We start from the raw sequence: 27,053 nt of genomic DNA on the forward strand, positions 1-27,053 counted from the left end.
TGTCCGCTTGACCCCGGGCGGGATGTGGCGCGGCCTCCCCTTCCCGCAGACACCATGGCCCGGCCCCCCTCGCGCCCGGCCCCCGGCCTCGGACCTCAGCCCCGGGCCCAGCGCCCTCGCCCCCGGCCCGCGGGGCCGCCCCCGCCGCAGCCGCTCCGGCCGCCGCCCGCCCGCGCGCCCGCGCAGCCCCACGCCCCGCGCCCGCCGCCGCGCCGCGCCCTCCCGGCCCCGCGCGCCCCCCACCCCGCGCGCCCGGCTTGCACAATGCGCCGCGCAGCCCCGGCCCGTTGCCCCGGGCAACCGCGGGACGCCGGGCAGCGCGGCGGGGGGCGGGGGCACGGCGCGCGCCACGGGGCCGGTCCCGGGTGAGCACTCGGCCCCTCCGCTCGGGACCCGGACCCGCGCCGCTGCGGGTGCCGCACGGGACCCCGCGCCCCGGCCCGCGCGAGTCCTCGCGGCCCCGGCGCGCCCTCCCCGGCCCAGGACTCTGGACCCCCCGCCCCGCCCCGCCCCGGGCCTCTAGGCGCCCCCCGCGGAACCCCGGACACTCTTCCTTGGAACGCGGGCTCGCACCCCGCCCCGCCCGCCCCCTTCCTCCCGCGCTGCCCTCGGGAGCCCCGACGGCCCCTGCAGCCCTGCGCCGCCGCAGCCCTGCGCGCCCCTCACCCTGGCTGCCCCGCCGCGGCCAGGAGCCCTCGCCCATGCCCCTCTCCCTGCAGGAGCCGGCGCGAGCGAGGGCGAGCCGGAGGCCGCGATGGAGCCGCTCTCGTCCGCCGCAGGGGAAGGAGACCCGAGAGAGGAAAGCAGTCAGTGTCCCCGCCCGTCTTCCAACTTCGGGCGCCCGCGGGCGGAGGCGGCGGGGTGGGGTTAGTGGCTCCGCGGCCCTGCCCGGAGCTTGTGCTCGGGGCCCTTACCCCCCAGCCCTGCCCCGGAGCCCCCTCACCTCCGGCCCCCTGCCCTGCACCTGTGTCCTCCAGGCTGGGCAGCTTGGGAACGTGGTGCAGGGTCCTCTGCTCGGGTACGGCGCTGCCCCAGAAGTGACGGCGAGCCCCGCCCTTGGCCCGAGTGCCCCCCGGCTTGCCTTTGCGCGGCGAGAGGCTGCCCGTGGTGAACACCTGGGCGGGGCCTCGCTGGGCCCAGGGTAGGCTCCGTTACTTTCCGCGGACCCCTGGGCTGCTCCGGGTCCAGGCTAACGCGGGCACCGCCCTGTTCGTTTAGGGCGATGGGTGAGTGTGCAGGGCGCCTCCGCGAGCTGCCCATGTACCCGCCTTTCCTGTGCTGCTCCCCTTGGGGCTCTGCCGGGAGCGCCTGTCCCCGACTTCCGGCCATTATTAAGTCGGGTTGTGGGTTTTCTCCTATGCAGTTGCAGGGTTGCTTGGTCTCTTCTGGACGGACTCTACTTCTTTGTCAGATAGATGTGTTATTAATACCTTCTGGTCGGTGGCTGCTGTTTTCAGCCACTTAAGGATTCCTTTAGAAAAATCAACCTCTTAGTGGTAAACAAGTTTAATTGTCAATCTTTTCTTCTATAGTTAGTGCTTTTAGAGTCTTATTAGGACACCGGTACCCACCCCATCGTCCAGGAAACAGTATCCTGTGCTTTCCTTTAGAAACTTCATAATGTTACATTTCACAGTTACCTCTGCAGTTTCACAGGGATTGACTATTTTGTATGGAGTGAGGTGCTGGGGGCTGGGCACATGCTCACTCTAACCCCGCGGGGATTCTAGTTGACCCAGCCTGAGCCCAAGAGCACCCTTGTGGAAAATCAGGCCTAGGCCTATTTTTTTTTCTTCATTATGTTTTATTGATTTCTCTGCCTGTCCGGAGTCCATACTGTTTTAATTACAGTAGCTTTATACTAAGTCTTTTTAAAAATATTTAATTTATTTATTCATGAGAGAGAGAGGCAGAGACACAAGCAGGCTCCATGCAGGGAGCCGGACGTAGGACTCCATCCTGGGTCACCAGGATCACACCCCGGGCTGAAGGTGGCCCTAAACCACTGAGCCCCCCAGGCTGCCCAATACTAAGTCTTAACAGCTTATAGTGTAAGTCTTCTGACTCTGTCCTTCAAGATTTGTTCAGGTGTTCTTAGACTTTAGCATTACCGTATAAATTGTAGAATCAAATTATTAATTTAACCCCTCCTAACCCACCCCACCCCCAATCCTGCTGGGATTTTAATTTTGGTTACACTGAATCTATAGATTGATTTGGGTGAAACTCAGCATTTTGTTAATACTGAGTCTTTCAACCCAGGAACCTTTAGTTCTTTGATTCTTGTCAACAGTATGCAGTTTTCAGGGTACAGGTATGGAAGATCTCTTTTGTTAGATTTACTCATAGATTATTTGATGTTTTTTAGAGATGAAATTATTGAGTTTCACTCTCTAATTATTCCCAACGTACAGAAATACAGTTAATTTTATTGTACTGACTTGGCATTTGGTGACTTTGCTAACTAATTCTAATAGCTAGTAGATTCATTTAGATATCTTTTAGATACACAATCATCTGCAAATCTTTTCAGTCTTTATACTTTTTATTCCTTTTCTTGCATTATTGCATTGGCTAGTACTTTCAGTATAATGTTGAATAGAATTGATATAGTGGATATCCTATTTTGTTCCGAAACTGAGAGGAAAAGTACCCAGTATTTCAGCATGAAGTATGATGTTGCTATGGGCTTTAAAGGAAGTTCCCTTTTGTTCCTGGTTTACTGAGAATTTTTTAATGAATAGTTATTACATGTGATAAAATGAATAGTTATTACATTTTATCACATGCTTTCTTCTGCATTATTGAGGTGATAATATATACTTTTTTTCTTTTAGTCTATTGTGGTGGATTATGTTGATGGATTTTCAAATATTAAACCAACTTTGTATTCCTGGAATAAACTTCACATGGTCATGTTATATTGTTTTATATTTTTATGTATTGTTTTATAAATGTTTAGGATTTGTATGCCTATTTCTATGAATGAGATTGGCTGTACCATTCTTTTCTTATAAGGTCCTTATTAGGTTTTGGTATTAAATTTATGAACACCTAAAAAGAATTAAAAGGGTTTTCTATTTCCCTATTCAATGAAAGGGCTTATAGAAGGTATTTTTCACCATTAAATGTTTGGAAAGATTGATCTGTGATGCCATCAAGAACTGGAGTTTTTAGGAAACTTTTTAATTATGAAATTAATTTACAAAAATTACAAAATAAGCCAAAACTTTCTATTTTATGTCAGTTTTGATAAAGCTGTATTTTTCAAGGAAAATGTTAATTTCCTATGAGCTGTCAAATTGTTGGCATGTGGATGTTCATAATATCTTATTATCATTTTAATATCTGTACAATCAGTAAAGATGTCCCCTTTTTCCTTCTTGATATTGGTGATTTGTGCTTTCTCATTTTTCTTGATCAATTTAAATTTAAAATTTTAATTTAAATTTTTCTTGATCAATTTTAAAAATTTAAAAAATTTCAATGGTCCAACCTTTGGTTTGTTAATTTTCTCTATGGCACATCTTTATTATTTTCTGTCTTTCATTTCTTTTTGTTTAATTTTTCTCTTATAAGACTCTTGGGATGGTAGCTTAGATTTCAAATATATGAAATTAAATTTATAAATTTCCCTCTAAATCACTATTTTAGCTGCATCGTAATGCTTTGCTATGTAATATTTTTATTATCATTCAACTCAAACTTTTTTGAGTTTCTCCTTTGGTCCATGTTTTATTTTAAAGTGTGCTGTTTAATTTTTGAACATTTAAGAAAATTCCCAGCTACCTTTTGGTTATTAACGTCTAATAACAGTTGTCAGAGAACTTAATCTATATCCTTGCAATCCTTTGAAATTTATTGAGATGCTCTCTGGTCTAGGATGTAATCTGTGTTGAAAGACGAGAAAGTGAGGAACATGGTGTCTACGTACATCATTTAAGTGCAGCCGGATAATGACAATGTTCAAATCTGCTATATTCTGCCGATTCTTTGTTTACTCTTTTTTTTTTTTACTTTAAATTCTTTTAAATTTATTTATTTGAGAAAGAGAGAGAGCACACAAGTGGGGTGGGGGGGGAGGGGCAGAGTGAGAGGGAGAAGCCGATTCCCCTTGGAGCAGGGAGCCAGATGCAGGACTTGATCCAGGGACCCTGAGATCATGACCTGAGCTGAAGGCAGATGCTTAACCTACTGAGCCACCCAGGTGCCCCTTTTGTTTAATCTTTCATTTACTGAGAGAAGTAGGTTAAATAATCTCAATATGATTGTAGATTTTCTATGTCTTTTTTTTCTTAGCTTTGTCAACTTATTTTTTTTTAAGATTTTATTTATTCATAAAGATGCAGAGAGAGAGAGAGAGAGAGAGGGGGGCAGAGACACAGGCAGAGGGAGAAGCAGGCTCCATGCAGAGAGCCTGACGTGGGACTCAATCCCGGGTCTCCAGGATCACGCCCTGGGCTGCAGGCGGCACTAAACCGCGCGCCACCGGGGCTGCCCAGCTTTGTCAACTTATATTTTATATACAATTAAGTTCATACACATTTAGAATTTTTATATCTTCCTGACCAATTGATTCTTTTATTTATTTTATTTTTTTCTTAAGATTTTATTTATTTATTCATGAGAGACACAGAGAGAGAGGCAGAGGGAGAAGCAGGCTCCATGCAGGGAGCCTGATGCGGGACTCGATCCCAGGACTCCAATATCACCCCCTGGGCCAAAGGCAGGCGCTAAACCACTGAGCCACCCAGGGATCCCCAATTGATTCTTTTAATACTATGGGCTATCTGTCTTTTGTCTTTAATAATGAGTTTTCTGCAAATATTTTATTTGCTCATGAAAGACACACACAGAGAGAGAGGCAGAGACACAGGCAGAGGTAGAAGCAGGCTCCCTGTAGGGAGCCCGACGTGCGACTCAATCCCAGGACCCTGGGGTCATGCCCTGAGCTGAAGGCAGATACTTGACCACTGAACCACCCAGGTGTCCCTTTAACAATGATTTTAAGTAAATATTAGTATGTATCTAAATATTTACTAAGTATCTCTAAAAATGACATTTTATATATAACTAAACTCTTTTTTCACATTTGATAAGATGGGCAGTCATTCCTTAATAAAACCCAATAACCAGAATACGTTCGTATTTCCCAGAGTTGGTTTGTTCAGATTGGGTTCTGGGCGAGGACCACACACGGCATTAGGTTGTCCTGTCTCTTTGCTGTCTTTTATCCTCTTGTGTGAGACCTACACTTACTGATGAGGACAGCCTCTGTTGTGCAGCAGGTCCTACCTGGGGACTTGTCTATCTGTTGCCTGGTGAACAGATAGACACAATGTATGAACATTGTGACATGGAGATGAGTTCTGGAGGCTTGATGAGATTCGGGCTGAGTGTTTTGCGAAGACTCCTTTGAAGGTGGTGCTGCACTCCTAACCTGCCCGTGGAATCTGGGCGGCCCGTTATCAGTGCACCTGAGGAGGGGTGCATGGCACCTGGTGGCTGCCCAAGGCCCCTGAGCAGGGGTGGGGGTTCCCTGGAGAATCCCTCTGAGATGGGACTGGGTGCAGGAGGTTGACAGGCCCACAATGTCGTGAGGAATACAGGCCTGGCAGGGGTGGGGGGTGTTGTGGCGACCCTGGCCCCTACTCGGGCAGCACCACCACGGCACCCGCTCCTCTCCCCTCACCCTCCCTAGGGGTCCAACCCTTGTTTGAGTGGCCAGTTCTCCACACTGAACAGACAGGGAGCTATGCTCTGTGAGGAGTGCTTCCTGCCCAGGCAAGACTCCTCAGCCTCCCTGGTCTCCCCGGCCTCCCCTGCCTCCCCGGCCTCCCCAGCCTCCCCAGCCTCCCCTGCTTCCCCAGCCTCCTCAGTTCCGCCCCCAGTCATAGGTTTCCAGGGAAGTGTTGGCATGCCGGGCGTGACTGACGGCTTCAGGTGAGGATTGTTTGTGCCTCAGCCTCACTCCGGAGTCTCCTGGATGTCTGGGCCGTGTCTGGCCAGCAGCCGTCATATTCCGTGATGCTCCAGGGCCAGTGCTCAGCCCTCCCGCCTCTGTGTCCGCGTCGTTTTGCTGCTCCCCTACCGCAGCCTGTAGCTGCCTCCAGATGCCCTGAGATCACCCGGTTCCTGGGTCCCGGGCTGGAATCCCTGCTCTCAGGGACCACAGGACCCTCCACTGGGCACGGGGGTGTGGTGCTTGGAAACCAGAGGCCGGGTGCCTCAGGGGGTTGTTGCCAGGCTGTTTATGGGCGTCTCTGTTCATCCAGACTTTTCAGCCTGAGTGGATATTTGGGTTAATTAAGATATTTCTGCATCTGTTAAGATGGGATTTGTGACTTGAGTCCTTTAAATGGTGAATCTAGTTTGCTTTTCTAGTCCAGCCGGGGATAACCGAGCCCTCTGCCTGCATCGCTGCTGTGGGTGGCATCTCCTGTGCAGGATTCTGTCCTCTGTGCGGGGGTCACGCCGGCCCGTGATCTTGCGGTTCCGTCTGTGGCTGGCCTCGGAAAACGAGCGAGGCGTGGCCTTGAGTTTTCTACACTCGGAACGAATCGACCAAGACTGAACGTTGAGTGTTTACCCGTGAAACCGTCGGGCCTGGAGTTTTACTGATGGGAAGGTTTTGTCCCTTTTCTTTACTAGCTGGTCTCACCAATTGTTCATTAATTTTAAGCCTTTGGCTTGATTAATTCTCTGCTGGATTTTTTTTGAAAAGATTTTATTTATCCTTGAGAGACACAGAGACACAGGCAGAGGGAGAAGCAGGTTCCCCGTGGGGAGCCCGATGTGGAACTCGATCCCGGGACCCTGGGGTCACGCCCTGGGCCAAAGGCAGCGCTAAACCACTGAGCCACCCGGGCTGCCCTCTGCTGGATTTTTAAAAATACTTCATCAGTGTCTCCTTTCTTTTTAGTTTCTTGTTTCTCTTTGGGTTTAAATTTACTGTTCTTAACATCTTGAGACGGATGCTTAACTCACTGTTTTTAGCTTTTGCTATTTTTGAATATATGCATCTACAGCTAAAAATCTCTTTATAAATATAACTTAAGCACCACCCAAAGATTTGCTGTTTGGTGTTTTAATGATCGTTTAGTTAAGAAACACGCAGCACTTTCCAGGTCGACTCCCAAGGCGCGTGGGTTGTTCGGCGCGGGTGTGGAAGGCGCCGGTGGCGGTAGCTCCCTAAAGCGCTGGCTCCTGCATCCACCCTGGCCCTTCTCTCTGGTCCCTGTGTACAGGGCACGTGCGGGGGCCGCGGAGTGAGGGGCTGCAAGCGTGGGCACGAGGCGGCGCAGTGAGGTCGGGGCGGGTCCTGGCAGCGGCCGCTGACCTGCGAGCCCTGGCGGGGCTGCTTTGGGGCCGCGCCGCTGCACCGGGACCGGCCGCCCGCTTCCCGGCAGCCTCTTGGCGGCCGCTCCTCCCGCCCTCCGCTGGCCTCTGGCCCCGCCACTTAATTCTGCTCCAAAGCCCCACACAGAGGGACCGACAGAACCGCTCACCGCGCACCCTTTTCTGTCGGCTTCACTTGACGTAATGTCGTGAATGGTTTTTCCCAGCCTGTGCTTTACCTTTTCTTTTTACCAGTTTTAACTCCTACGGCCGATGCTTTCCGCGCGCCGCCCGGGAAGGTTTGCCTGATCCAGGGCTCTGCTTTCGCACGGAGGTGTGGGATCCACTTCAGATGAACTGCAGCGCGTCGAAGGGTGGGGTTAGATTTGTTTCCTGCGTGTGGACGTGCAGTTGTCAGAACCCCGTCCCCACCTAATGGCTCTGGTGCTTTTGTCTGATTGACCGTGCGGGCGTGGGTCTCTGGGGTCTGCTGCCAGCCCTGCCCACCTGTCGTGCTTGGGGGTCCTGGAGGTGCCTGGAGCTCAGGTGGTCAGGGGGAAGGTGTGCGTTCCAGGGCCCTGGGTGAGGTGGAATTTGAAGCCACCAGACAAGGTGACACGGCCCAGGGAGTGGTGTGGACGGGAAGCACGGAGTTGAGGTCCAGGCTGGGGCACTTCCAAGGTCAGGGCATGGCGGGGGCACAGTTCGCAGGGAAGGGGTCCCGGGGGTGCAGGGCTGGCCGGCCGAGTGTCCTGTGCTCGCAGGAGCCAGGGCCCATGGTATCGGCTCGTGTGTGACTTGAGCATGAGCCATGTCCACGGTGCAGCCCAGGAAATGGGGATGTGGAGGGTGGTTGAGGCAGGAGCGTGGAGGGGTGTGTGCCACCGAGAGGATGGTTTTCACTTTAATTTTTAAGGCAGTTGCGCTACAACCTGGTGTGTGCTGATGGGAGTCTGGTGCCAGTGGGGGAATAGGCGGGAGGGCCCTGTCAGAGGGAAGGCTGGCCACACAGGCTGGGGTGGTCATCGTGGGTGTGGACACTGAGCAGGGGCAGCAGCCTGCGGAGGGTGGAGGGCGCAGAGGGCGCCTAGGGTAGCAGGAGGGGCCGTGGGGACAGAGGGTGCAAGGAGGAGGTGACAGTGGGGGAGGAGGTGACGGGCGGGGGCAGGCTTCCTGTCCAAGAACCTGGGGCCTCCTACCTGTGCCTTGATGCCTGTTTCTCTTCCGCAGAATTAAAACGAGGAATTTTGCAAGACGTGACTTCTTCCCCCAAATTAGACAGATACAAAATAGCAAGACAATTAACAGAAAAGGCCATCAAGGTAAATGCCTTTGGGGCTGGGGGGCAATCTTTAAAAGTTTTTATTTATTTCAGTAATCTCGTCACCCAACCCGAACTCACGACCCCAAGATCAAGAGTCATGTGCTATTCAGGCTGAAACGTCCAGGTAGGGGTGGGATCACAGGTTTTAAGTGTGGAAACTTGTTTTGGAATTTGGGGAGCGAGGAGTTGCCTGTGATGCGCCGAGCTCCCCAGCCTCCACTGGCCTGGCCCCCAGCGCTGACCCCAGTGGGGCCGCGGGGCAGGTCTGTGGGAGCTGGGGGCCCAGGGATCCGGAGCCCACGGTGCGGGGGATGGGCTGGGGGTTGCAAGTGCTGCCTGGTCCTGGCCGCTGGGGCACCGTGCTCTCTGGGATTTCGTGCCAACACAGCCCCACCAGCTTGTTCATTCTCGGGTTTTCTATTGAAACCTCGGACCTGGTGAACGGGAGGCTGCAAACATCCCTGCAGACGTTGTGTTAGCTGATTGCACAAGCTTCTAGCTCATAGTACTTTTGTTGGGATGTAGTTCTAAGTGTTTTATGATTCACATTATTACTTTTCACTGATTGTGGGTCACTTAAGTGTAGTTAATGCTTATACTTTTGGGTTTTTTTTTCTATTTTTTTCTTGTATACAAGATTTTCTCGTTTTGTTACTTTTTTTTACTTTTTATTTAAATTCAATTTAATTAATATATAATGTATTATGGTTTCAGAGGTAGAATCAGTGACACGTCAGTTCCCCATAACTCCCCGTGCTCATTGCGCCACGGGCCCTCCTTCATGCCCGTCCCCCAGGGATCCTGTCTGCTCCAGGGACCCTTAATTTATTTCCTGTGATTCAGTCTCTCATGGTTTGCCTCCCTCTCTGATTTCGTCTTGTTTTATTTTTGCCTCCCTTCCCCTGTTTTGTTTCTTAAATTCCACATACGAGTGAGATCACAGGGCAATCGTCTTTCTCTGGCTGTCTTGTGTCACTCAGCGTCACACCCTCCAGGTCCATCCACGTCGTCACAAATGGGGAGATTTCTTTGTCTGATGGTTGAGGAATATTCCGTTGTATATGTAGGCCACACCTCGTGGATCTGTGTTCTGTCCGCGGACACCGTGGCTCCTTCCACAGTCTGGCTCTTGTGGACGTGGCCACTGTGAACACTGAAGTCTAGTTGCCCCTTTGGATCACTGTGTTTGTATCCTTTAGATAAGTACCATTTTTTTCTATTTTGTCACTGATTTCTAGCTTGATTGCATTTGCTTAAGAATGTAATCTGCATAATGTCGTCCCATTAAAATGTGTTCAGACTTGTATTATGGCCAGCAATCTGGGCGTTCGTGTGAAAGTCGACATGGGTTACTCTATTCCTAGTCATCAGGGCAGAGCTGGTTGTTTGCGTTTGTTCAACTCGTTGAGGCTGCTTGAAATCTCTGGGCTGTGTGCTCGGTCACGTACCGAGAGAAGCGTGTTAACACCCTGCTACCAGTGTGGACTCCTTCACTTTGTGGTTGCCAAGGTTTGCTCTGTATGATGGACGGCCCTCTTACCAGGTGCCTCCAGGAGTATCCTCCCGGAGAATGGAATTTTTTAATATATTATGGCATGATTTTCTTTATGTCAGTGATTTATTTGGTCCCAAAGGCTATTTTCTTCCTTTTATGTCCCACCTACCTGTAGGCTTGCGCTTTAGGTTTTCTCAGGTAAACAACATAGATTGAGATTTTTAAAAATCCAGCGTGGCGCTCTACACCCTTCTCCTGGAGCGGTTGGTGTGTTCATCTGTAACGGCTCCCCCGGTGCCCCGGACGCCCCTGGGTGTCCCCGTGTCCTCGCTCCTTCCTCCTGTCCGCTCTGCTCGGTCTCCCCCTCATTTCGTGCCTCCTCGTGGACTGATTAACATCTTCTCCCCTCTCGAATGCGTTACGACTCTTGCACTCTGTTTGAAGACAACCTTTTGTAGTTCCCTAAGGAGTTTGGCTCTGTGGGTTTCAATAGCCAGCTTTTCTAAAGTTGTTCCCTTTGACTGTAGCAGACTGGGAGGTCTTGCGGGTCACTGGTGCTGACACTCCTGCTGGTGGTCCCGTTCCCAGCCTGCCTCTGCGTCGGAGCGGCCCGTCCGTGGCCAAGTTCACCGCATCCCTGTGTCCCGGCGCACAGCCCCGTGGGGGACAAGGGCAGACTCTGGATGGATTTTCTGCACAGAAGGAGGCTCACGGAGGCCCCCTGACCTGCTGGATCTTTTATGTGGGTGCTGGAGCTGGAACTCACAGTTCCTGGCCGCAGGCACAAGCTTTCCTGAGTGTGTTCCTGGGCGTGGGGTGCAGGTCCTCCTGGACCGATGCTGTGTAACATCACCATGAGCTTAGCTACATAAACCCATTGATTATCTCATAGCATCTGTGGGGTCCTCCACTAAGGGTCTCTCGAGGCTGAAATGAGGCATCAGCTGGGCTGGGGTCTCATCCAGAGGCTCAGCGGAGAAAGGCTCCCTCGGCTGGCCGGTAGGATCCTGCCCCTCGTGGCCGTAGAAGTAGCTTCCTCAAAGCCAGCGAAGGGGAGAAGGTCTCTACTGCTTTGAATCTCCAACGCCAGGGAAGCCGCGGACCCTCATTTTAAGAGATGCATCTGATTAGGTCAGGCCCACCCCACATGGTCTGTCTTTCGGTGAACTCAGAGTCATCTAATTAGGGACGCCACGAGCTGAGCCGTTCCCCTCCTGCCCTCCCTGCTCCCACACACACTCGTGCGGCACTAGAGCTGACTGCTGACCATGCACCTGTGTCCTGGCTGTCACCCTCTGTGACCCTGGCCAGTGAAGGTGTCCAGGCTGTACCTCAGCAGTGGGGGCCCCAGGGGTTCCAGCATGAGCATGACGCTCCCATCCCCCACCCCTCAGCTGGGAAGGCCTCGGCACCCCCTGCCACCTCCCTGCCAGGTCCCCAGGCCCCTGTCATGTCCACCTGTCACTTCCCTGGGGCTGGCCTTGTGCTATGGGCACTCCATGCGTCTGGCCCTTCCCGGGTGGTTGCATGGCTCTTCCCTCTTGTTTGTCCTCGGACCTCAGCACCCATCCCCTCACCCCCAAACACGAGACACTGTCCCTTCGTAGAGGAAGGAAACGTCCGAGCGCACACCTCCGGCCCTGCCGCCTCAGTCCCACCTTGCTGATGAGGACTCGCCCTGAGCTGGGGACATGCTCATGGTCCCAGTTGTGCGGGGCCTCCTGGCTTTCGTGTGAGTGAGGCGCACAAGTGCACGCAGCCCAGAGGAGGGCCCCGTTGCCCGCCTGTGTTTGTGCGTTCTCAGGTGTTTCCGTGTGCGTCCTCCCACCCCAGGCACTCTCCGTCACTGCTTTGAAGGCCCCCACACACACAGAAAATTAACCGCCTTGTCTCTCAGTTCTTTAATTTAAAGTATGCTCTTGCAATTTGAGGAAAAGAAGATTTTCTCCATCTACGGGCACTACCCAGTGATACGGGCCACCCTTAGAAGAAAGGGCTGGGTGGAGAAGAAGTTTCACTTTCTGCCCAGGGTCATCCCGAATGTGGACGATGACGGAGCAGGGGTGACTGGTACAGTATCGAAGGTGTCTCGTCTCTCGGTGTAAGGCATGCGTGTGGGTCTGTCAGCGGACCAGAGTGAGCCACACCTGCCCGGGGAGGGCTGCTCCGGCCCGCAGGGCCTGGGATTTGGGCCTCCCCTGCGTGTGGGGGTCCCCTGGGGGGGGCGGAGGCCGTTGCCTTCCCCAGGCATTCTCACACCAGACCTGTGCTTCCACGTCCCCAGCTGGTGGCTTCTCAGTGTCCCCCGTCCACGACCACAACAGGTCTCCTCCCCTGTGTCTGGGCAGTGGCCACCATCCTTTGCTGTCCCCGCCCTGTCTGTCCCCATTGGTCACTCCTGGGCTTACTCTGCCCCAGGCCTCGCCTCCCGCTCTGCAGGGATCATCTGCACGTCCTTGGCCCTGGGGTCTGCACAAGGCCAGCTCCCGCACGGTGGACGGGACCCGCATCAACCCTGTCACCATCTCACTCCTTGTGCCCCCTGCAGCACACCCACCCCAAAGCTGCCTGCCCCGCCCCACACCTGGGATTCCCTGACCCCAGCACCACACCTGGCGGAGGGACCATGCGGCAGACACCGGGACGGGTCGAAGTAGCCCGAGCCTGATGTCGCCCTGTTGCATCTCAGGACCTGCCAAGGGCCCCTAGAGATGAGGCTGCTGAGGCACCAGCAGGTGCGCTGTGGCTGTGTGGCATGGGGGGCCCTACTCAGGCACTGCAGGCTCTCGGGGTATTGTGTTTGCAGAACATAAACAGGCTGAAGGCAAAGAAAATGAAGAAGTGGCTTTGGAGAAGACAGATGACATCCACGACGTGATGGTAGGTCCCCACACCTGAGCTCCTGTGGGCTAGGTGGGCCTCAATCTCCCTGCGCCTCCTCACACTGTCACCTTCCCTGGGCCATGTCCTGGGCACAGGTGGCAAAGCCAGTCACTCCAGGGTGCTGGATGCATGTGTGAGCTTGTGTGTGTCCATGTGCACCCGTGTACGTGTGTGTCCATGTACACCCGTGTACGTGTGTGTCCATGTGTGCCTGCACGTGTGAGCTCATGTGCGTGCATCTGTGTGAGTACATGTGCTTGCATGTGTCTGTGTGCGCCTGTGTGTGAGCTCATGTGCGTGTACCCTTGTGCATGCATGCATTCATGTGTCTGTGTGTACCCTATGTGTGCGTTCATGTGTGTGCTCATGTGTACACCCATGTGCATTTGCACTCATGTGTGCATGTGCATATGTGTGCCTGTGTGCATGCACTTGTCTGTGTCCATGTGCACCTCCATACATGTGTGTGCGCTTGTGTCCTGCCGTTTATACTTTGATGGTTCATGCCACACTTGAACACGTGAGACTTATGCCAGAGAGTGACAACAAAAGCTGCCGACGTCACTGAAGAGTAGGCTGTGAGTCCAGCATTTGGGATAAGTCTTAGGAAGTGATGCCTCTGGCTCTGAAAGAGTGGGGAGCAGGGAGGAGACTAGTTCCCCTGGTCACAGCACACCCACCCCGTGCCCACACCCACAGGGGCACCCACAGGCCAGGCAGCTCAGGACATCACTCAGCCACACACACGGTGGCCCCTCAAGGGACACCCGTTGCCAGACTTCCAGAAGAGAGTCACAGAGTACACACCTCAGGTATCATTTAAAATCTGATTTCTACGTGTGGAGGGTTCTCAAAAAGTTAAAATTAAAGCTGCCCTACAAACCCAGCAGTTGCACTACTGGGTATTTACCCCAAAGGACACAGATGTAATGATCTGAACGGGCACCTGCGCCCCGAGGCCCACAAGAGCCAAACTGCAGAGAGGGCCCAGGTGTCCATCCACAGATGAATGCCTAACGGAGGCGTGGTCTATAGACACAACGGGGTATCCCTCAGCCATCAGGCAGGATGAGATCTCGCCATTTGCAGCAACGTGGATGGAACTGGAGGGTTTTATGCTGAGTGAAATAAGTCGGAGCAAACCTGTTATCCTGTGATCTCACTCATATGTGGAATTTAAGAAACAAAACAGAGGATCACAGGGAAAGAGAAAAGAGAGAAGGAGGCAAACCATGAGAGGGGCTGGGGGGTGACGGGCATGAAGGGGGGCTTGGGGCGTGATGAGCACCGGGTGTCGTCGGTAAGTGATGAATCACTAAATTCTACCTCTGAAGCCAACTTTACCACATATGCTGATTAACGAGCATTTAGAGAAAAACTTGAGGGCAGCTGGGGTGGCTCAGTGGTTGAGCATTTGCCTTCAGCCCAGGCTGTGACCCCAGGGTCCCGGGACTGAGTCCCGCATCAGGGTCCCCGCAGGGAGCCTGCTTCTCCCTCTGCCTGTGTCTCTCTCTTTCTCTGTCTCATGAATAAATAAATAAAATCTTAAACTTGAAAAAAAAAAACAAAAAACAAAACAACCCTGATTCCCTTTGCTCTCACATCCCCACAACCTTGGATGCAGGGTATTCTCTTTTTTTTTTTTTTTAACTTTTATTTATTTATGATAGTCACAGAGAGAGAGAGGCAGAGACATAGGCAGAGGGAGAAGCAGGCTCCATGCACCGGGAGCCTGATGTGGGATTCGATCCCGGGTCTCCAGGATCGCGCCCTGGGCCAAAGGCAGGCGCCAAACCGCTGCGCCACCCAGGGATCCCAGGATGCAGGGTATTGACAAGGGTTTTTTCTTGCCAGTCCAGATTGGTAAAAAACGAAGTGCCCTACTTGCTGTGGACTATCAAAAGGGACGTCATTGACTATCACAGCCTGAACTGTGACCAGATGCTGAATCACTACGGGAAGACGGCTTCCTTCACCACCAAGGTGAGGGGGGCCCGGGCGCGGGTCGGCGGGAGCAGGTGCAGCGCAGCACTTTCCTCCTGAATCTCCAGTGGCTGAGCTGGACCCCTCGGGGCTCCTCCCCAGGACCGCGGCTGCTGGGCCCATGATCCGTGTCCAGAGTCCCTCGGTACCCGCTCCCCTCGCGCCCGAGCCCCGTGTGCCCTTTGCCCTGTGTCCCTCCTCTGGACACTCAGGCCGGACCTTGGGCGGGGCAGGTGGGCACTGCCACCACAGCCCCGCATAGGCTCTGCGCCCTGGAGAGGCCCTGGCCGCCTCCTCCGCACAAGGGCCTCTGGCTGCGGGGCCCTGGGCACCTCCTGTCCTCCTGTCCTTTTGGTCCCGTGGCCCCATCCCGTTACCCTGAGGGCTGAGGTTCAGGGGTGGGGGTCAGCCCGGAGGGGACAGGCCTGCACGTACCCATGCGGGAGAGGTTGGGTAGAGGGGCTTCCAGGGACGGTGCGGAGGGTCAGGGAGGGGGCTCATGCTGCCCCCAGGGCTCCCCGTGGGGGTTTGGCCCCCGGGCATCCTCATCCGGCCTCAGCGGCTGGCCCGCTTCCGGGCGGGGGTGATACCTGCAGGTGGCCCCGTTGGGCTGGGGTCCCTATGAACACCCCCACGTAGTGTGGCCACCAGTGCGCCCGGCAGCCAGCAGGCATGTGGCACTTCTTCCCAGTGGGGCAGTGAGCTGGGCCCTGGGGTGCAGGGCTTCCTGCCAGGCCCGCTGGGGAGTGCACCCCTAGGCTTGCTCTGTCCTTCCTGGCAGGGGCCCAGCACCCGTCAGCGACCTGGGAGACAGATGGGCCCAGCACCCTCAGGCCCTCAGGTGGCCCTGGCTGGCACCCTGTTGTGAGAACCAGCGGGCCAGGGGCAGGAGGGGCTGGGGGGCTGGGGGGCTGGGGAGGTTCCGCTCCAGCAGGTGCCCCTCCCAAGGGCCCTTTGGAGCTGGCGCGGCCAGCTGGGCCTGCGGGCGTTCGGGCTGGTTGGAGGGGACCAGCGTGTGGCCTGTGGGGCCCTGACAAGCCGCTGTCTCTGGAGATCGGGCTGTGCGTGAACATGCGGAGCCTGCCCTGGTACGTCCAAGCCAACCCCGACTCCTTCTTCCCCCGCTGTTACGGTCTCTGCACGGAGAGCGAGAAGCAGGAGTTCCTGGGTAAGTCGGGGGCGAGCGCCACGGTGTGGGTGTCGGGCCAGGAGCCCTGCTGAGGGGAGTGCGGGGGCCTGGGCGGTGGGCGGGGGGGGGGCGACTGAGGGCAGGGCCTGGTCCCCGCCCAAGGCCCAGGGGTGAGCTCGGCTCCGGTGGGGAGGGCTTGTCCACAGTGGTCCATGGGCAGCATCTCCCGAGCAGCAGCGGGCGGCGGCTATGCGCAGCTTGGTCCGGTTGGGCTACTGGGGAGGCCGGTGCGGGACGGTCCCGGGACCCCGTGTGCATAGGCCGCAGGCTCCAGGGACGCTGGGAGGAGTCCGGGTGGCACCTGCCCAGAGAGCAAGGGAAAGCGAAGGGCAGGGCAGTGGGCAGCGCTCATCTGGGGGTGACCCGTGTTCCCTGAGCTCCTGACTGGGGGCCGTGGGGACGCAGCACCTGCAGGTGCCGTGCAGTTCGTCCTGACCCCCGCCCCCCGCCCCGGGGCTCCCAGGGACAAACAGGCGCAGGCAGAACCGGGCAGGGTCTTGGGGGCTGGGCGGCAAGCCGGCTGTCAGGGGGGTCACGGGGCAGAGGCCCGGGAGGCAAGGAGAGCAGAGGGGACCAGGCTGGAGACGGCGCTTGTTGTGGGGAGGCCCAGGCGCGGGGCTCGGGCCCTGGAGGAGCTGCGAGGGGAGCGGGGTCCAGGTGTTTCCCAGTGGCAGCAGCTGCTGGACGGCAGGCGGGGCCTCCTTTGCTGGATGAGCAAGGAGAGTTTTGGTTTTGGTTTGGTGAGCAGGTGCTGGAATTTCTTGCCGACCCCCCGAGGGCAGGGGTTGGAGTGGGATTGGGTAAGACAGGCCTCAGGGCGTGGGCTCATCCAGGGGGATGCTGGCTGCCCCTCTGGCCCAAGAGGGCCCTGGGAGCCAGGCCAGCCCCCCACCTGGGCGGGTGGGACCCCTCCCGCCATCTACAGGGAGCACTGCGGCAGCCCACAAGTCCAGGGAGGGGCAGAGGGGCTCCTGGCGGGGAGGGTCCTGGTGTGTGTCCGCGGGGCGCTTGTGCCCTCTGGTGCAGGGCTGAGGACTCAGGGAGTAGGGACGGCACAGTGACCTCCATGGATTCGCCCCGGGTGGGGGTGGGGAGAGCAGCAGAGAGGCGGGAGAGGGCCCTGCATGGTGGGGTGGGAGCCCCCGTCTGCAGAGGAGAGGAGGGAGGGCCAGGCTGGGGGTGTGGCTGAGGCTGAGCGAACCGCCCCCTCCAAGGCGGTGAGGGCGGGAAGCGAGGCCCCTGCAGGCTGGGGGGCACCCAGGCTGAGGACAGCTGGTGCTGGCCGAGGTCCCTGGTCCCCCGCGTCAGCAGAGGGGGCGAGGCCTTGGTGTCCTTTCAGACGACTTCCGGCGTACAGCGGCCTCCAGCATCCTCAAGTGGGTGGTCAGCCAGCAGCACTGCAGCGGAAGCCAACCCCACGGCAGGGGGGAGGCCGGCGGCCCGGGCCCCGGCCACAGGAAAGGTGTGTGGGGGCCGGGGAGGCCTGAGCGGGAGGTGGGTGCCAGGAGGGGCAGGGGGGCCATGTGTCCAGGCCGGGTGACAGGGAACGGCTCTCCTTGTGGAGCAGGGCCACCGTGGCGGGAGGCACAGAAACCCAGATAAGTTTTTTTGTTGTTCACTGTCTTAGAGCAGCCTGGGCCGCTGTCAGGTTAGGCAGCAGGTGAGGGAGTTCCCATCCACCTCCTCGCCCCAGCCCCCTCTACCGTCCCCACCCCCACCGATGCTCACCTGTTACGACCCACGGACCCGCAGGGACACGTCCCCGTCATGCACACCACCGTCTGTGCCAGGGCTTGCTCCTGTGGTCTGGATGGAGGTGTGATGGGTGGAGCCAGGGTGATGGCCTCACTTGGAGCAGCCTCCGGCCGGGGCCTCATCACACCCCCCTGTTCCTCCCTCTCGCCCCAGGCCCTGGCCCGTGGGTCCCTTCCCTGGCTCCGTGGTCCTGCCCTTTCCAGAAAGGCGTCTGGCTGGGATCGGCCGTCCGTAGCTTTTGCCCTCGGCTTCTCTCGCTCGGGGACGTGCGGGCAGGGTCCCCCCACCTTCCCGTGGCTGGGTAGGTCATTTTAGCGCTAATATTCCATCGTCTGGCTTATCTATTCCTTCACCGACTGAAGGACATTCTGGTTGCTTCCAAGTTTGGGCAATTATGAGTCAAACTGCTCTAAACCTCAGTTTACAGGTTTTTGTATCGATGTAAGTTTTCTTTTTTTAAGATTTTATTTATTTATTCATGAGAGACACAGAGAGAGAGAGAGGCAAAGACGCAGGCAGAAGGAGAAGCAGGCTCCGTGCAGGGAGCCTGACGTGGGACTTGATCCCGGGTCTCCAGGATCAGGCCCTGGGCCGAAGGCGGCGCCAAACCGCTGAGCCACCCGGGCTGCCCCAGTGTAAGTTTTCAACTTGTTTGAGTCAATACCCAAGAGCATGATTGCTGGATACCGTGGTAAGAGCATGTGTGGCTTGCAGGAGAAGGCCAGGGTGCCTTCCCACCATTGGTGAGTGCACCCCCGCCGCCCCACGTCCTCCCAGCGCTCAGTGGAGTTGCTGCTCTGGATTTCGGCTATTCTGATAGCTGTGCCGTGGAAACTTGTGTTTTGCATTTGCAGTTCGCTGGTGACGTATGATGTTGAGCATCTCTTAATATACTTCTTTGCCATCTGTAAATATATTCTTTGGTGAGAAATCTGTTCAGTTTCTCTGCTGTTTTAAAATTTATTTATTGTTGAGACTTTAAGAGGGTTTTCTTTTTTTTTTTTTTTGTATATTTTAGGTAACAGATATGTCTTTTGCAAATATTTTCTCCAACTCTGCAGCTTGTTTCTCATCATCTTGACAGCGTCCTTTGTGGGGCAGAAGCTTTTAACTTTAGTGAAGTCCAGCTTACCAAGCAGTTCTTTCATGGGACTCTGCCTTTGGGGTTGTATCCAAAAAGTTATTACCACACCCAGGTTCATCTTGGTCTCCTGTGCTATCTTCTAGGAGTTTTATAGTTTTGTGTTTCACACTTAGGTGTACAATCCATTTTGAGTTAATTTCTATGAAGAACATAAGATGTGTGTCTAGATTTTTTCTTTTTCTATATATATTTTTTTGCACCCGTTCCAGCACCATTAGTTGAAAAGACCACTTTTTCCCTTTATATTATCTTTGCTTCTTTGTCAAGGATCAGTTGATCATATTTTTTCCGTCTATTTCTGGGTTCTTTATTCTGTTCCAGTGATCGAGTTGTCTATTATTTCATGAATACCACACAGTCTTGATTACTATAGATTTGTTGGTAAGACTTCAAGTTGAATTGTGTCAATTTTATTTGTTCTTCTTCTTCAATATTGGCATGGCTGTTCTGGATCTTTTGACTCTCCATATAAACTTTATTTATTTGTTTTTTTTTAAGATTTTATTTATTTATTCATGAGAAACACAAAGAGAGAGAGAGAGAGAGAGAGGCAGAGACACAGGCATCGGGAGAAGCAGGCTCCACGCAGGGAGCCCGACATGGGACTTGATCCCCGGTCTCCAGGATCAGGCCCTGGGCTGAAGGTGGCGCTAAACCGCTGAGCCACCTGGGCTGCCCTCCATATAAACTTTAGAATCAGTTAATCAATTTCCATAAAATGTCTTGCTGGGATTTTGATTGGAATTACATTGAATATATAGATTGAATAGGGAAGAACTGACATCTTGACAATGAAACTTTCCTATTCACGAACATGGAATTTTTCACTATTAATTTAGTTCTCCTTTGATCTCATTTGTCAGATTTTTGTAGTTTTCATCATATAGATTTTGTCAGATTTATTTATTTTCATATTTATTTAATTTTGGGGGTGCTAATGTAAATGGTATTGTGTTTTTAATTTCAAATTCCAATAATTCACTTGTGGTGTGTAGGAAAGTGATCCACTACAATCACTTATTAGTTCCAGGAGGTTTTTTTTGTTAATTCTTCCAGGTTTTCTACATAGATAATCATGTCATCTGTGAATAAGACAGTTTTATTTCTTCCTTTCCAATCTGTATACTTTTTATTTTCTTGTCTTATTGCATTGGCTAGGATTTTCAGTACAATCTTGAAAAAACAGTGATGAGAGGGAGGAGGTCCTGCCTTGCTCTTGATTTTAGAGTATAAGTTTCTAGTTTCTTATCATTAAGTGGAATGTTAGCTGTAGGGGTTGTTTTTTTGTTTTTTGTTTTTTTGTATATATTCTCCTTTTTTAAAAAATATTTTATTTTTTTTTTTATTTTAGAAAGAAAGTACAAGTAGGGGCAGGAGCAGAGGGAGAGAGAAAGGGAAATAATCTCCAGCAGAACCCATGCTGTGCATGGAGCCTGACACGAGGCTTGATTCCACAACCCTGAGATCATGACCTGAGCTGAAACCGAGAGTTGGACGCTCAACTAACTGAGCCACCTGGGTGCCCTGTATATAGTCTTTATCAAGTTGAAGAAGTTCCTGTCTATTCCTGGCTTGCTGAGAGCTTTTATCAAGAATGAGAGTTGAATTTTGTCAAATGCTTTTTCTGCATCTATTGATATGATCATGTCATTTTTCTTCTTTAGCCTATTGATGTGTAATAGATTACATCAATTGATTTTTAAATGTTGAGCCAGTTTTGCATACCTGACATAAATCCTATTTGATTATGGCATATTATTTTTTTTATACATTCTTGGATTTGACTTGCTAATATTTTGGTGAAGATTTTTGCTGCTGTGTTCATGAATGATTTTGGTCTAGAGTTTTCTTTTCTCGTGTCTTTCTGTGGTTTTGGTATTAGGGAAGTGCTGGCCTCATAGAATGAGGTAGAAAGTATTCCCTCTGTTTCTATCTACTGAGATTGTAGAGAATTGGTATGATTTCTTCCTTAAATGTTTGGCAGAACTCACTAGTGAACCCATTTGAATCTGGTGCTTTCTGTTTTAGAAGGTTATTAATTATTGATTCAATTTCTTTAATAGATATAGGCCTATTCAGATTGCCCGTTTCTTTTTTTTAATTAAGATTTTATTTATTTATTCATGAGAGAGAGAGAGGCAGAGACACAGGCAGAGGGAGAAGGCTCTATATGAGGAGCCTGACGTGGGACTTGATCCTGGGTCTCCAGGATTAGACTCTGGGCTGAAGGCGGCGCTAAACTGCTGAGCCACCCGGGCTGCTCTGTCCATTTCTTTATGTACGAGTTTTGGCAGGTTGTATCTTTTAATAAATTGGTCTGTTTTACGTCGATTATCAAATCTGTGGATGGTTACAGAGGGTGGAGTTGGTCTCTCCCCGCCCTCCCCAGCAGGTCGGGCTCTGGGCAACTGTGGCTCCTGAGGGCGGGTCTTGTGAAGAACAGAATGGTCTGGCAACCTGCAGGATGGTTACTTTCCTTTTTTGTCAGAAGCAGGACCGGATTTTTCTCCCATATTCACTGTGAGAACCAGGTCAGGTTCCTGGAGGAAAGATTGACAAGAGCTCGGGGCCCTCCCGAAACTGACCCTCCTGGGGCAACGCCGCTTTGTCCACGCAGAGCCTCCAGCAGCTCAGCAGTTGCTACTCAGGTGTTTCTCTGCTGGGGTTGGTGTCTTGGGGTTTCTGCTGAGGGACTTTGAGCTCTGAACCCGCCTGACTTTCTCTGCCGTTTGGGGGTGGTGGTTTTTCTTGTGACCTCGGGTCTCTGATGGAGTAAAGAAGAGTTGCTGAGTTTTCAGTCTCACTTTGTACTTGTTAGAATGTGTTGCAACTTCCAGGCTCCTTCCGAGCCTGAACAGAAAACACAAGTGCAGTTTTACCCTTCAAAATGGCTATTTTTACGTTCTATGAATTTCACCTCAATACAGTTTAAAAATGCATGTTGTAATCTCTACAGCAACCACGTGAGCTGCGGCTTTTCCCTGGGGTCCGCATTGCTGGGGTCCCGGGCGGGCGATGCCTCGGCCCCCAGCCCCACACGCGCCTGCAGAGCCCCCTCACAGCTGGTTTAGCTCTCTTCAGGCTCCTACCCCAGAGCCACGGGGACAGCTGGGGCTGTCCGCTCCTCCTTCCGGCTCCCTGCATGGTCCAGCTTGGGTCCGGGGCCTGGAGCGCACGATGCTGCAGGAGGGGTGGGTGCAGGTGGCCTCCCGGTGCCCGCCGGCTTGTGGGTGTCAGGCAGGACTGCCGCCCGGTACTCACCCAGTACCCAGCGCGCGCTCAGGACAGTACAGATGTTGTGGCAAGTTCAGAGGTGGGGTTGCATCGCAGCCCACAGGCTGGGAGTCTGGTTGGAGGGTGTGTGTGGCCGGGGGAGGTGTGCGTGCGCGGAGTCCAGGTGGGCTGCCCGCAGAAGGCGTGGAGGGCTGGGATCCGTGTCCCAGGTGGGCCCCACTGCACGTCCTGTGCTTGGGTTTCAGTTCCTGAGAATGCCGAGTCCAAGCTCATGGGCCTCTCGGGACAGCTCGTGGACACCGCGTGCAAGGTGTGCCAGGCCTACCTGGGGCGGCTGGAGCACGAGGACATCGACGTCTCCGAGGACGCCAGCGAGGACCTCACGGAGGATGAGTGGAAGGACCTCACAGAGCAGTACTACTCTCTCATTCAGTAAGACGCGCCGTGGGCGGAGCTCGGACCCCGGGGCTCACCTGAATGGGGGACGTGGAGGGGAAGCATCAGGTGCTGTCTAGGGAGGTCCCGCCTCGCCGATCTGGGTGTTGGGGTGCTTGCCTGGGTGTTGGGGTACCCACACTCACTGCTGCCTATCCCAAGCCCCTGTTGGCTCATAAAAGGATGGCACCCCCTGGGGGCACCTTTGGGTGGCATCGCCTTGAGCAGCACCTTCCACCCCGTTCTAGTGTTTTACCTCTTTGAACCCCAGAGGTGAGCTCTGTGTAGTCAAGGGCCAGCAGGAGGCTTGCGTGGCCCAGCCCTCCTGACTCTCCGGTGCCTCTGCTGCCTGGGAGTCCACGGCGGAGCCTGGCTTACCTCTGTTCTGAGCGCCGGGTCCTTCCCAGGCTGGAGACCCAGCACCCCTTTTACAGCGGCCAACGGGGCAGCTGGGGTAGGAGCGACCCGGGCACCCCTGCAGCAGGAGCAGCCGATGGCCAAGGGAACAACATTTTGGAGAGTCTGCTCGCAGCCCCACACACCATCCCAGGGACGTTTTTGTTCTTTGATTCCTTCTCTCCTTTTGGATCAGTCACTATCTTGTCTTCTTGTCATTGAGCTATGAACACAGTGCAGAGGGTGCCGTGCACTAACTGGATTTGTCCGAGTGGGTGAAATTCTGTGCTTGGCTGCGAAGGCCGCCTCCCAGGTCAGCGCCCGTCGGGCCCCCACAGAGCTCACGCCGGTGTGCCTCTTTTCACCTCAGCTGGTTTTGTGGTGGATGTTCAGGGGCATGGAATCACGCCGGCCGCACTCTCTCGGTTGTGACTCTTGCTTGACAAAGTCTGTGGGATTCATCCACACTGCTGCAGGAACCGAAGCCCATTCCTTCCTGCTGCTGGGCAGGGGCTCATAGATCGTAGACCACGGTTTTCACTCCTCCTGTGGATGAGCAACTGGATGACCTCTGGTTGTTAAGAAACTTCCAGAGATTCCTACAGATTCAGATGCCAGCAGTGCTGAGTGGGCCACACTGCCTGCAGGTGGAGGACAGCCTTGGCTCTGTCCTTCCTTTAGTTTTGCCTTCCTGTTCCATTGTGGTCTTCATTTACATTTCTCTGAAGACTGATGATGTGGAACATTGTTTCAGATGCTTATCAGTCATTTGAATATTTTCTTTTGTGAGGTGCTTGTTCACATCTTTCGTGTATTTAAAAATCAGGTTGTTTGTCTCTTTAATTTTTATTTTATTTTATTTTTTAAGATTTTATTTATTTATTAACGAGAGACAGAGAGAGAGAGAGAGAAAGAGAGAGAGAGGCAGAGACCCAGGCAGAGGGAGAAGCAGGCTCCATGCGGGAAGCCCGACATGGGACTCGATCCCAGGTCTCCAGTCAGGCCCTGGGCTGAAGGCGGCGCTAAACCACTGAGCCACCCGGGAAAGCCCATCTTTAATTTTTATTAATTTAAAATATTTTTAAATTTATTTTTTACTTTTTTGTTCTTATTAATTTTTAAAAAGATTTTATTTATTTATTCATGAGAGAAACAGATTGAGAGGAAGAGACACAGGCAGAGGGAGAAGCAGGCTCCATGCAGGGGGCCCGATGTGGGACTAGATCCCGGGTCTCCAGGATCACGCCCTGGGCTGAAGGCGGCACTAAACTGCTGAGCCACCTGGGCTGCCCTGGGAGTCCTGTTTTAAGAAACCTTTACGTATCCAGGGTCTTGAAAATATTGTCCTACGAATTCTTCTAGATGCAGATCTTCATGTGCATGGTCACTTAGGACCAAGGTGCAAATCAACAAGGAAGGGTTAGTCCTTGCACTAGATGGCGTGTGAGCAACAAACATCCTTATGAACAAAGAAGTTGTATCTTGAATCCTGTCTCCTACATACACAAAGATTACTTTGAGATGTTTCACGAGATACGTGAAAGTTATGCGAAAAAGGAAAACACTAGCATCTGCATTCGTGACCACAAGGGAGGCACAGATTCATTAGTTTAATAAGAGCACTAATCATAATAGATCAAGTGGATAAATTGTACTTTATTGAAATGAAAAACTCTGTTTATGAAGAAACAGTCCCTGGAGAATGGGAAGGCGTGCCAAAGTGGGGGGACATACTTAGTACGCGCGTGCCCGACAGAGGTCCCACGGCATCTCACAGGCTCTCTGGACCTTGCCTTGTAGCGGTGACGCGTTCATCTCCAACTCGAGAAATCACTTGTCACAGTGCCAGGCTCTGCTGAATAAAATCACGTCCATGAACCCCCAGACGGAGATCGACGGGCTTCGGAACATCTGGATCATAAAGCCGGCAGCCAAGTCCCGCGGCCGAGGTCAGTCGGAGGCCACCTACCGGTCCCCAGAGCGCCGTGCTCAGCCTGGGCACAGGGGTGCAGCTCCTGACGCGGGTCTTCACCAGGTCTGGATGTTCCCAAGTCAAACCGGGCTGTGCTTTTTATATTACCTCGCCCGATCTTGGCGATAGGCTTATCTGGCTACTAAGGCCGATGCAGGACTTCCTTCCCGCTCCTTACTCACCTGCAAGCACCCGCGCTCTTGGAGGCACATCCTTATCGCCTGTACCTTTTGTCTGACGGGTTCAGGTTTTGTGCCTCGTCTTGTGCAGTAGCTACGACTGTGTCCTCTTTATTCCTAATGGGGAATAACTGTGTGTTCTTTTTAAAACACAAGATCTCAGGGGTTTTAAATCTTACTTGTGTTTCTGAAGAACCAACCTTAGGTTGCATTTTTCCAACTTCCTGTGAGAGATTTTTCCCTCCCCTTTGACTCTAACTTCAGTGCTCAGCCTATTTATCTCCAGTCTTTTGTGGGCAACAATAAAGGCCTTAAGGCTGTGAAATCTCCTCCCAAGACGGCCCTGGCTGCAGCATCCTTCTTGTTTGTGTTGTGTGATGTGTTTCCTGAGCATCTAAATAGACTTTACTTTTTGTTTGGATATTTTATTTTCCCCTTTAGTTATTTGAAGAGTTTTATTGTTGTTTTAAATTCATAAAGCAGCTAGTTTTTATATGATTAGAAAAATCTTTTTTGTTTTGTGACGTTGCTGCATTCGTCTAAGCATTGTCTGTCTGGAGACATTCTCTTTCCTGGGCTTCCACCTGCTGTCCTTGAGTGCCTGCCCCCCTGGGTCCGGCTGGTGCTTCTCCACGGGCTCCATCCTGAGTCTGTGCCTCTGGACAGTAGCATCGGCCCCTGGCGGCTCCCCCGTCCACCAGGCCCGACCTTCCTCCCACTGTAGACACCTGCATCCTCAAGGATGCCCTACAGACACCTCAGACCCGCCTGTTCAAATCCAAAGGCAGTGCTTTCTGGCTGGGCACTGGCTGCGCCCCTTCCTGCTCCGAGCCCAGGATAACTTCAGAGCTTTGCTGCTTTGCCCTAGTCTTTCATTTCAGGATGGCAAGGGCTCGCTTACAGTCGAAGAGACAAGACTTGTGTTTTCGTGGGGAAAGCTCACCTCATGTGTTGCTATGCCTTGTGTCTCTGGGCCTCTGCACATGGTGCTCCCCTCCAGCGCTGTTTCAGTCAGGATAGGCCAGATTGTGCTGGTAACAAGCAGTCCCCAAACCTCAGTGGCTGTCAGTGAGACCAGTTCATCTCTAGCCATCCTCGGCCATTATGGGTTGGCACGAGCAGATAGTGGGGGCGGGAGGTCTGCTCACCAAAGTCCCCCACCATCTTGTGACATCATTCCCTCCAGGCTTCAGGGTTGTCACAGCAGAGAAAGAGGGGGCTGGAGGGTCTGGTGGTGACCCAACAGACGAGAGGGATGCATGTCACTTCTCAGGTGTCACTGGTCACCACTAGTCATATGGCCTAACTTTGGGGGGATTGAGGATGAGAAATTGCAAATTGCAGCCCCCCCCCCGCAACATGGAGGAGTAGCAGAATGGGTGTACTAATGTGCCGTCCTACCATTGGTCCCTCACCAGACCCCAGGCCCCTGGACACCTGCCCCTTGTAGCGGGCGGGCACCCCACCCCTGCCTGCTGGTTCCTTGAGGCCTGTTCACTCCACACCCCGGGCTGGTGCTCAGCCACTGCTCACTGGATGCCTTTTAAAAGTGCCTCTGTCCCCATCCCTGTCCCTCTCTATTCTTGTGTCCTCTCTTAAATCCTGGGGGCTGGCCCCCTGGTGGGAGTGCTGAGGGTGTGGCACCTGGTTGTGGCCTCCACCCTGAGGGCAGAGCCTTCCCTGCTGGGCAGCCCCACTGCACTGCTTCATGGTCCTGGATCAAAGC

The 27,053-nt window shown here is 53.4% G+C and overlaps 1 protein-coding gene across 8 annotated transcripts in view; it reads left to right on the forward strand.

The window, feature by feature from the left end:
• The first annotated feature begins 648 nt into the window (after window positions 1-648).
• Window positions 649-27,053, forward strand: part of TTLL8 (tubulin tyrosine ligase like 8) — a 48,110-nt gene continuing 21,705 nt past the window's right edge. For 5 of the 8 annotated variants that reach the window (XM_077914026.1, XM_077914031.1, XM_077914033.1 and 2 more), the window contains exons 1-9: window positions 649-806; window positions 8,569-8,660; window positions 12,089-12,227; window positions 12,964-13,037; window positions 14,895-15,023; window positions 16,077-16,191; window positions 17,552-17,674; window positions 22,591-22,777; window positions 24,977-25,125. In XM_077914026.1, the coding sequence (XP_077770152.1) occupies window positions 755-806; window positions 8,569-8,660; window positions 12,089-12,227; window positions 12,964-13,037; window positions 14,895-15,023; window positions 16,077-16,191; window positions 17,552-17,674; window positions 22,591-22,777; window positions 24,977-25,125 (1,060 nt within the window). In that variant the 5' untranslated portion in view covers window positions 649-754. Of the gene's footprint in view, window positions 807-1,080; window positions 1,227-8,568; window positions 8,661-12,088; window positions 12,228-12,963; window positions 13,038-14,894; window positions 15,024-16,076; window positions 16,192-17,551; window positions 17,675-22,590; window positions 22,778-24,976; window positions 25,126-27,053 lie in introns of those variants that run through there. The other 3 variants (XM_077914027.1, XM_077914030.1, XM_077914034.1) reach the window with 3 other exon arrangements.

This window comes from Canis aureus, chromosome 11 (genome assembly GCF_053574225.1).
Source record: "Canis aureus isolate CA01 chromosome 11, VMU_Caureus_v.1.0, whole genome shotgun sequence".
NCBI classification, from domain to species: Eukaryota; Metazoa; Chordata; class Mammalia; order Carnivora; family Canidae; genus Canis; species Canis aureus.